At 40.8% G+C, this 10,340-nt stretch overlaps 1 protein-coding gene across 2 annotated transcripts; it reads right to left on the reverse strand.

The window, feature by feature from the left end:
• Window positions 1-972: 972 nt before the first annotated feature.
• On the reverse strand, window positions 973-9,651 carry LOC146686979 (uncharacterized). 2 transcript variants are annotated; one of them, XM_085437967.1, is made up of 4 exons: window positions 9,512-9,651; window positions 5,895-6,138; window positions 3,914-4,148; window positions 973-2,623 (listed from the first exon to the last, which is right to left on the reverse strand). In XM_085437967.1, exons 2-4 carry the CDS (start codon window positions 5,898-5,900, stop codon window positions 1,230-1,232), a joined length of 1,635 nt encoding a protein of 544 aa, XP_085294093.1. In that variant the 5' UTR covers window positions 5,901-6,138; window positions 9,512-9,651; the 3' UTR covers window positions 973-1,229. The 2 variants fall into 2 exon arrangements, with proteins under 2 accessions (XP_085294093.1, XP_085294094.1); XM_085437968.1 differs by lacking the exon at window positions 5,895-6,138.
• Between the last annotated feature and the right edge of the window lie 689 nt (window positions 9,652-10,340).

Below are 10,340 nucleotides of genomic sequence, written 5' to 3' on the forward strand. Positions count from 1 at the left end.
GTTCAAACACACGTTAAAGTCCGTTTGGCTCGACACCACCGAACAGAGGCAGCAATATAACATAGCTAACATTAACAGTGCAGTGAATCCTGCTTGTGCCGTGATATTCAGGACTGCAAACCGAGCAGCATTCACTGACTTTCAGCTTGTTGTGTTTGTGGATATATGACTGACTTTAATTATCCATAAAATCATCACATTCTCTGTAAAATTAAGGTCAACTATATATATATTTTGAAGTAGAGGCTTTAAAACATCACTAATGTCACATAACTTTGCCAACATGTGGCCAACATTAATGTTTTAATGTTCTTCATTATTAAACATTCGCACATAAATAAGAGACATCATATTCAGTACTTACTTTTGACAGTTCAGTCTTCGGCCGCTCCTTTCTGCCTTCTGCCGTATTTTGCGGCAAAATTATCCACACCCACCGCTGCGCTATGAATTGTGGGATATATGGGACCACGAAGCGTGCACCGGACCACGCTTGATATTTGGGAAAATCGACGGCGCATTTGGAGTATGCATTTGAAGTACACTTCGAATTGGGACAGCCGTCGTCCCGTGGCGGTGACGTAATCGTACTCAAAATGTGTACTTCAAGCGTGCGGTCTCTTAATTGGGACACAGCCATAGTGTGTGTCCTCTCATGTTCGTTGCTTGTCCATCTGTGTTTCTTCCCTGCGTTTTCTACCACAGTTGTCTGTTTAGGTTAGTTTTGTTAGTCATTACCAAATTAGGTCACCTTTAGGTTTTGTTTTCCTCCCCATGTTTCTGTTTGTGCCACCAGTGTGTAAATAAAGCTCGCTCACGTCCAAGACAGTGCCAGCGTCTGGGTCCTCTCTCACAGTCACCACAAGTCTGCCACTGCAGCCGTGACGGTATCATTCTAAGATCTGAGTAAAAAAATCCTTCTCATTCTATATCTCTCTCTGGAAGAAATAAAAACCCCACATTTGCAAAAAAAAAAAAAAAAAGAGAGATATGTTTATTTAAATAATTAAAACAACATTTTCTGATTTCATCTAAGCAGTGTCAAACATAAAGAAAACATTGGGAAATAACGGACAACACTGTTCAAATCCATAATGACTTTTACTTATTTGTGTCACTTTCCAGCTTTTGGATAGAGTGATGTAATCTTGGCTATAGAATACAAGTGTCAATAAATTATTTATCCATTCTTGTTTTTCTATAATAAAGTACATTCCACATTTTAAAACTTAACTAGTATGAATTCTCATGTGCCTTTTCAAGTGTATCAGCTGAACAAAACTTTTCCCGCAATTGCCACAGGAATGTGGCTTCTCAGGCATGTGAATTCTCATGTGAGTTTTCAAGGACGTCATATGACTGAAGCTTTTCCCACAGGTAATGCAAGAATGTGGCTTCTCACCTGTGTGAATTTTCATATGAATTTTCACTCCAGATTTCTGACTGAATCGTTTCCCACAAGTGTTACAACAATATGGCTTCTCACCTGTGTGAATTCTAATGTGAGCTTTCAAATTCGTCATGTCACTGAATCTCTTTCCACAGGTGTTACAAGGGTGGGGCTTCTCACCTGTATGAATCATTTTATGTTTTTTGAATCCTGATAAATCGCTAAATCTTTTCCCACAGGTGCTACAAGAATATGGCTTCTCACCTGTATGAATTCTCATGTGGGTTTTCAAGTTCATCATATGACTGAAACTTTTTCCACAGGTAATGCAAGAATGTGGCTTCTCACCTGTATGAATTCGCATGTGAGTTTTCAAGGACTTCATACGACTGAAGCTTTTCCCACAGGTAATGCAAGAATGTGGCTTCTCACCTGTGTGAATTTTCATATGATGTTCCAGTCCAGATTTCTGAGTGAATCGTTTCCCACAAGTCTTACAACAATATGGCTTCTCACCTGTGTGAATTCTAATGTGGGTTTTGAAGGCTGACAAGGCACTAAAGGTTTTTCCACATGTGCTACAACAATATGGCTTTTCACCTGTGTGGACTCTCATATGAGTTTTCAGGTTTATCATCTGACTGAATCCTTTTCCACAGATACTGCAAAAATGTGGCTTCTCACCTGTGTGAATTTTCATGTGAGTTTCCAGTCCTGATTTCTGACCAAAACATTTCCCACAGGTGCTACAAAAAAAAGGCTTCTCACCTGTGTGAATTCTTACATGTTTTGTCAAGTGACATTCGTACTGAAAAGTCTTTCCACAAGTGTCACAATTTAGAGACTTTTTACTTTTGCCAGTTTTACACTGATTCTCTGGCACTGGAGAGTTGTTTACACTGTTACTGTTCTTCAGCTCTGGTTTTCTAGTAGATTCTGATTCCACATGCTCATTTCCTCCTTGATGCTGGCTCTCTGGTGCAGGAGAGTTGTGAGAAAGGAGCTGGTCTCTGTTTGGTTCATGTTCACTTTCATCAAAAGTCACCATAAAGGTATCAGTCTCCTCCTTCAATAAAAGCTGTTCTCCTTCCTCACTGGTGCAAAGTTCCTCTGGTTCCTCTTTAATCCATGGGAGTTCTGGGTCCTCGTGGTTCAAACTGGAGTTCCTCTCCTGGTTACACACCTGCTGGTCATGCAGATCCTCTTGCTTAAAGACACACTGTTGCGCAAGATCTGAAGGGACAAGTGGACAAAAATATATTCTAATTTTAACGATTAGCAGTACTTTAATGGTTGTGAACTATGAACAGGTTGCTCACATGTACCACTGAAATTTAGAGTGTACAAATGTGACAAATTATTTGGACACTGAAGCAAATTGTTGAGTATTTGGATGTTTGTGATACTAAATATGTATGAATTTTAAAGATATTGGTTTTCTTCCAATTTAATTTAGTTTGGGAATGCTGGCTCTGACCTCTTATATCGTGGTAAACACTTTGACTGCACACGTCCAAACACCATGAAAAAAACTCTTCTTATATGATCAACTTCAACTTTAGAAATTCTGAATTGTATATTATGAAAACTGAATCTAAAAATTAATCCATTAATTAATCCTGGGAATTGATCAAATTAAATTTCACACATTTCCATTCTACAGAGAAAAAAACTTAATCTTTAACTTAAACTGATGACAAAAAAAAGAAACTTCTGCTGTTGGATTTGTGTCTCTGTAGGGGTGCAGACACTTCACTTCTTGCATTCTGGTGAATTTCTTTCACATGAATTAACATTTTTTTGCATCCTTAAAATGCAATGATGGGAATAATGGCGTTAAGTAACAATGTTACTAACGCTGTTACTTTTGTCAGTAACTAGTACTATAACTAATTACTATTTCTATGTTTACAACGCTGTTACAGTTACTAATAAGAAAATGTGGTGCGGACACGTTACTATTTTTCATTTAACCAGGAGCTGGGGGGGGGGGACAATCACACGGGTGCTGCTGATTGGCTGAGGAAGAATAAAGTAGCCATGGTAAACCAATCACCTGACCAATTTAAGATGACACATAGCAACAAGATGCTATTTCAACCCAAAACAACCCTGAGTGTCCATTTTTGTGTTAAAAGTGGTAAATGTGATAAAAAAAATTTTAAAAAGTGATAAATAAAAAATATACCCCATAATTTTTTCCGGAATACTATTGTCACATTTACTGTCTAAGGTCAGTGGTAGGAAGAGAGAGATTGAGTTTTGAGATGTGAGAGATTTGTGATGTGTAGCATGTTTGGAGTGTAGTTAGTGTGTTGATATGTAGTTTGTGTGGATAATTGTTTGTTTTGTGTATAAGAACAGTGAAGCCACTGCTGCATGTCAAAGTTACTGTCAAAGAGCCACCAAGCCACCATTTACACTGCAGTCTGCAGAGGTGCATTAATTTTACTTATTGCAGATTCCTGCTATGCTAAGAAAAAGAAATGTTACTTCATTATTTTTAAGGGCAGTTTAGCATACCTTTACTGTATGTCGTTATTTCAGGTTTCCAGATGGTATCCAGCAGTCTGAGCCGCTCTTCTCCAGTCCAGATGATGATGCCCTCAGCCTCCTGCTTCACTACAAGCTGCTCTCCCTCTTTAATCTGTGGATGCTCTGGGTCCTGTGGGTCCAATGTGGAGTTACTCTCCTGGTTACAGACCTGCTGGACATCCAGACCCTTCCCCTCATTACAGTTCATGTTGCTGTTGGTTGTCTTAGATGAACACAAGAAAAAGATCTAATGTGATTATAGGAGAACACACATAAGCAAATATATCTCAGCAAGACTATGAATACGTTGCTCAAATAAAAACTACTTTCAGCAGCTTGCTTATTGATAAGCGATACCTGCTAAAGCAGGAAGCTCTAGGAATTCAGGTGTAGGTGTGTCACAGGTTAATATTGTTTAGGCAATGGCACTTCCCCACAGGTGCCACTAGTGGAGTGGACTCTGCTTTTGATGTAAACTGGACGCTTTGTCTGTCAGTTTGACAACCCTCAGGTCACATCAGAGTAATAACAATATGTGGGAAAATAATAATGAAGACTAGAACATTTTCTATACTGTTAATTAACTTTCGCCTGTTTTGAATAGGCACTGTTATTTGCTTATTGCTGTATTCGCGGTATGCTTACGCGTGGGAGTATCACCAGTTAAACTCTGAGGTTATTTTATGTTTCTTTTTCAAAACAATATGAATGACAGATTGTTGTGTTTAGCCAACCCCACAAAGTGCCATTTGTAGGCGACGTATTCACACTGATTACTTCCTGCTTTGTCGGTATCAAGTCCTGGAAAGCCGCTGTTCCAGATCTACTGGCGTTTAGATCAACTGGCGTTTAGATCAACTGCCGTTTAGATCAACTGACGTTTAGATCAACTGACGTTTAGATCAACTGGCGTTAGTCGAACAGATGTGTGGCAGTCTTGCGTTTCAGGAGCTGCTACCGACAAACCAGCAAAAAAAACGCCAAATGTGTCATCTGTGACACTTGTGAGGTTATCTCAAACACACTCCGTCAGTCTTGATGCTGTTGAACAACAAAATTTATAAAAATGTGGCGAGTTTACCTGGTGATATCCTCACGCGCGACACGATCGCGAAACAGCAAACAATTAACACCACGCCGATGTTGTTCACAGGACAGCAAGAGTAAACGATCGGGAGACTCTTGTCGTTCCCCTCGCACGTTTTATTTCTCCGGTTTCAGCGTTTTTGCTCCACAACTAAAGCGAGCAGTTTACTTTGTGCACTAACATGGAGTGGAATCAACCAGCGCCACCTCTGGCCAAGTGCCACAGCCTACAGCCAGATCAACCTGTGACACACATCTGCACCACGTTTGAATTCGTTACATGCACATTTGTACCTTTCAATTGTGTCTGTTTGTGCGTCTGCAAATAAACCTTTGAAATGAATGACATGACACTAATATTTCACTAGTGTTGTAACATCACATGTTGTTAGCGTAGTCTGTCTGTGTCTTTTCTCTGCAAACAAACATTTTAGAGTTGGTTGTTATATACAGTCTGCATAAGTGTGGTTAATCTAATAAACATTTGTAAGGAGATGGCAGTTACTGTGAATGTACAGCAGGTGATTAGTAATAAACAGTCAGACAATGACTCTGACAATCTCATTCAATCTTGCAGATTGCACCTTCTGTGGAAAGTGGTACCACACGGTGTGTGTGGACTTCCCCTGTGCAGAAGGCGACTACAAATGTTGTGGGTGCTAAATAAACAGAAACAAATGATCCCTGTTGTCTTTGCTTACTGATGTTTTTAGTGTTGACAATCCACATTGCTGGAATTGCATCTGTCAACATGTTTGTGGGTAGATTTGGATGTACCAGGGGTAAGTGCAGCCACTCAGCCTCTACTCAATGTGATCATAGCAGCAGGTGCAGATGTGTCACAAGTTAATCTAGTAGTAGGCTGTGGTAGTAGTGGACTGACCTCCATTTGAAACTGCTCCAGCTGCTGTGTGATAGTGGATCTGCTACAAATTGAAGATCATAAGCAAGTTTTGAGAGTTGGAGGCAAATAGGGACCCCTCTTCTTGCCTCAGATGTCTCTCCTTTCTGAGGCTCTTCCCGGGTGGGGGCAGATGGAGCTCCTCCTCAAGGTTTCTGCTGGGCTTTGTCTGTTCTTGGAGTACTGTTTGTTCCTCTTTATGAGATAACTCCTCGTTTATCTCAGCCTTGGCACCAAGCACAGATGGATGACGTATGGAATAAAACAAGTTGGACGTGAACAGTTTAACCCCCGACTTGTTAAAATTAAATCCATTTGCTTTAAACAGATGCCTGCATTCCCAAAAAATATTAAAGTTGTTGATAAAATGCACTGAGTGGTCAGCACATGCTGATATAAGCCATTTATTCAGTGTAAACAACCTGCTGAATCTCTCGTCTCCTCCTCTGACCGGTGTTCCAGATCTACTGGCGTTTAGATCAACTGGCGTTGGTCGAACAGATGTGTGGCAGTCTTGCGTTTCAGTAGCTCCTACCGACAAACCAGCAAAAAAACGCCAAATGTGTCATCTGTGACACTTGTGAGGTTATCTCAAACACACTCCGTCAGTCTTGATGCTGTTGAACAACAAAATGTTTAAAAATGTGGCGAGTTTACCTGGTGATATCCTCATGCACGACGCGATTGTGAAAACAGCAAACAAGTAACACCACGCCGATGTTGCTCACAGGACAGCAAGAGTAAACGATCGGGAGACTCTTGTCGTCGTCATCGTTCCCCTCGCACGGTTTGTTTCTCCGAATTCAGCGTTTTTGCTTCACAACTACAGCGAGCAGTTTACTTTGTGCACTAACATGGAGTCGAGTCAACCAGCGCCACCTCTGGCCAAGTGCCACAGCCTACAGCCAGATCAACTTGTGACACACATCTGCAGCACTTTTGAATTCGTTTCATGCACATTTGTACCTTTCAATTGTGTCTGTTTGTGCGTCTGCAAATAAACCTTTGAAAAGAATGAAATGATATCATATATTCCTTATTGACCTACATTTGTACAAAATTCCAAATTATATACACAAATTCATAGAAATCACTACTCCAATTGGTCATCATGATTTTGATATTCTCTTTTTCCATAACAATGAAATACGCCTTGGACAAATATGACACATCAATATTTCATTAGTGTTGTTGTCACATCACATCCTGTAAGCATCGTTTGTCTGTGTCCTTTCTCTGAAAATGAATATTTCCAGCCAATATAGGCAATCCATCAACATGGCTGGAGTTATATACAGTCTGTATAAGTGTGGTTAATCTAATGAAGATTTGTAAGGAGACGGCAGTAACTTTGAATTCACAGCAGTTACACAGTGATTAGTAATAAACAGCCAGTGAGAGTGAGTGGATTTAAGAAAGTCAGTGACTCAGGTGTGTCGCTTGGTTTGTCATCTGTTTGTGAGACTGGAGGAGACGTAGAAATCTTTTGTTTTAAATCTTAGTTAGGAAGATTCCTGTTTGAAAACAAGCACTTTTTGTGAGAAATGCAAGAACCACATCTGCAGAAAGCACACAGTTACATTCTGTCCATCATGTGGACAAAATCGAAAATGTTGAGCATTGAAAAACTGAGAACGTTGGGCAAGTTCAGAAGAAATGTGTTTGTAAGAACGAAAAACCAAATTGTTCCTAAAATAGTTATGGAAAGTCTAACTGTTGTATGTCTGTGTTCTACATGTTTATCTGATGGGAAATAAAGTTGCTATTGTTTTATTGCAGTTTCTTGACAATTCTGAGTGGATTTACACAGTACGGGTCAAAATTACCTGCAACAAAATCAATGTCACTTTTTTGTTTTTCAACATAATACAAGGGTTAATTTCCAAAACTTCCATATGATCTTCAATTTGTAGCAGATCCACTATCACACAGCAGCTGGAGCAGTTTCAAATGGAGGTCAGTCCACTACTACCACAGCCTACTACTAGATTAACTTGTGACACATCTGCACCTGCTGCTATGATCACATTGAGTAGAGGCTGAGTGGCTGCACTTACCCCTGGTACATCCAAATCTACCCACAAACATGTTGACAGATGCAATTCCAGCAATGTGGATTGTCAACACTAAAAACATCAGTAAGCAAAGACAACAGGGATCATTTGTTTCTGTTTATTTAGCACCCACAACATTTGTAGTCGCCTTCTGCACAGGGGACGTCCACACACACTGTGTGGTACCACTTTCCACAGAAGGTGCATTCAGTCTGCAAGATTGAATGAGATTGTCAGAGTCATTGTCTGACTGTTTATTACTAATCACCTGCTGTACATTCACAGTAACTGCCATCTCCTTACAAATGTTTATTAGATTAACCACACTTATGCAGACTGTATATAACAACCAACTCTAAAATGTTTGTTTGCAGAGAAAAGACACAGGCAGACTACGCTAACGACATGTGATGTTACAACACTAGTGAAATATTAGTGTCATTTCATTCTTTTCAAAGGTTTATTTGCATGACGCACAAACAGACACAATTGAAAGGTACAAATGTGCATGAAACGAATTCAAACGTGGTGCAGATGTGTGTCACAGGTTGATCTGGCTGTAGGCTGTGGCACTTGGCCAGAGGTGGCGCTGGTTGACTCGAGTCCATGTTAGTGCACAAAGTAAACTGCTCGCTTAGTTGTGGAGCAAAAACGCTGAAACCGGAGAAATAAACCGTGCGAGGGGAACGATAACGACGACAAGAGTCTCCCGATCGTTTACTCTTGCTGTCCTGTGAACAACATCGGCGTGGTGTTACTTGTTTGCCGTTTTCGCAATCGCGTCGCGCGTGAGGATATCACCAGGTAAACTCGCCACATTTTTAAACATTTTGTTGTTCAACAGCATCAAGACTGACAGAGTGTGTTTGAGACAACCTCACAAGTGTCACAGGTGACACATTTGGCGTTTTTTTTTTTGCTGGTTTGTCGGTAGCAGCTCCTGAAACGCAAGACTGCCACACATCTGTTCGACCAACGCCAGTTGATCTGAACGCCAGTAGATCTGGAACACCGGCGGTACAGGTCCACTGATGAATACAGCTGCCTTCAGAGAGTTTGCAGTATTTAATAATCCAGTAAAGTCCCGTTTCTGCACGGAGTGGACCGTTTTTTCTCATTATGTGAGTTTAAAGTGTGATTTCATCTCCTGCTAACGTCACTTGTGTGTGTTTCACTGGATGTTTAAAACTCAAAGTTTACAGTTTAAAGAAATGGAGCGTTTCTACGCCAGGTTTTAGTCTGTTAGCCTACAAACTGAGCTCCGATCAGGGTCCTACACGAGTCCTACACCTGTGTTAGTTCAGTGACCCCCAGGGTCCGTTGATCGGCGGACAGAGGCGGTTTCTCGCAGCTTAAGTACACTTTTTTGTTTTACGGCGGTACTTTTGCGACTTTTTCCCGAGGTCGCAAAAGTATGACGTCACAACATTCTGATTGGTCACTTGCAATGTTGATCCTGGAACAACATTTACTATGTTGATCTGGGAACAACACCAACACGACGATATCAGATCGCGCCCCGGGCAGAGGTTTTTTTTTCCATACCTGTAATTCTTCAGCATCAGTCAGCCTTTCTTTTATAAACTCGCACTGTTGCTTCAACAGCTAAAGAATTTCGCTGTTAAGCGAGCTAACGGTACATGAACACGTCGAGCAAGTAAGGGTTGTGGCATCTTCCGCTGTTCTTCTGAATTTCCGGGAAACTGGTCATATCAGTGGCGTATTGCTGCCCTCCTCAGGCCATTAGTAGAAACTGGATGTGATCCTCTGTGTGTGAGAGCTGCTTCAGCTCAGCATCTTTCCTCTTCAGCTCAGTGATCTCCTGCTCCAGCTTCTCCTGAAGCTCTTTGACTCGACTCACTTCAGTTTCCTGCTGGGATCTGATCTGCTGCTTCACATCAGAGCTTCTTTTCTGGATGAGATGGATCAGCTCAGTGAAGATCTTCTCACTGTGCTCCACTGTTTGATCAGCAGACTGATTGATGGCCTCCACCTCCTGTTGAAGCAGCTTCACATCTTTCTCTCTGTCCTGGATTCTCTGCTGGATGTTTTGTTGACTCACCTCCAGCTCTCTCTGCCTCACAGTAGGAAGAAGAGTGAGGGTTATCAGACTTTATTCCAGGAAGAGAAGCACTAAATGATTCCTATGTGTTTACCCATTTTCTGTTCAAAACCCATAGAAATATAATGTCATGCTTTTCAGTTCATCATGTAAATCTGCTAAATTAGTAATTCTGTTCTCTACAATAATTCAGATAACAAAAATGAACAGAGAAATTACTGATAGTGATAAAAACAAACAAAGGAAAAATAAAAAAACTTGCCGATAAAATAAAACTCAGCACACAAACTGACTTTTACACTTCTTTTCTTC

This window comes from Copadichromis virginalis, linkage group LG18 (genome assembly GCF_057382275.1).
Source record: "Copadichromis virginalis isolate Kocher_CV1m ecotype Utaka linkage group LG18, C_Virginalis_male_GT1.1, whole genome shotgun sequence".
NCBI lineage: Eukaryota > Metazoa > Chordata > Actinopteri > Cichliformes > Cichlidae > Copadichromis > Copadichromis virginalis.

Excerpts from the sequence above, each read along its gene's own strand:
- LOC146686979 (XM_085437967.1), bottom strand. Across the intron at positions 2,624-3,913 it reads AATAACGACATACAGTAAAG|ATCTTGCGCAACAGTGTGTC; the intron begins GTATGCTAAACT and ends TTGTCCCTTCAG.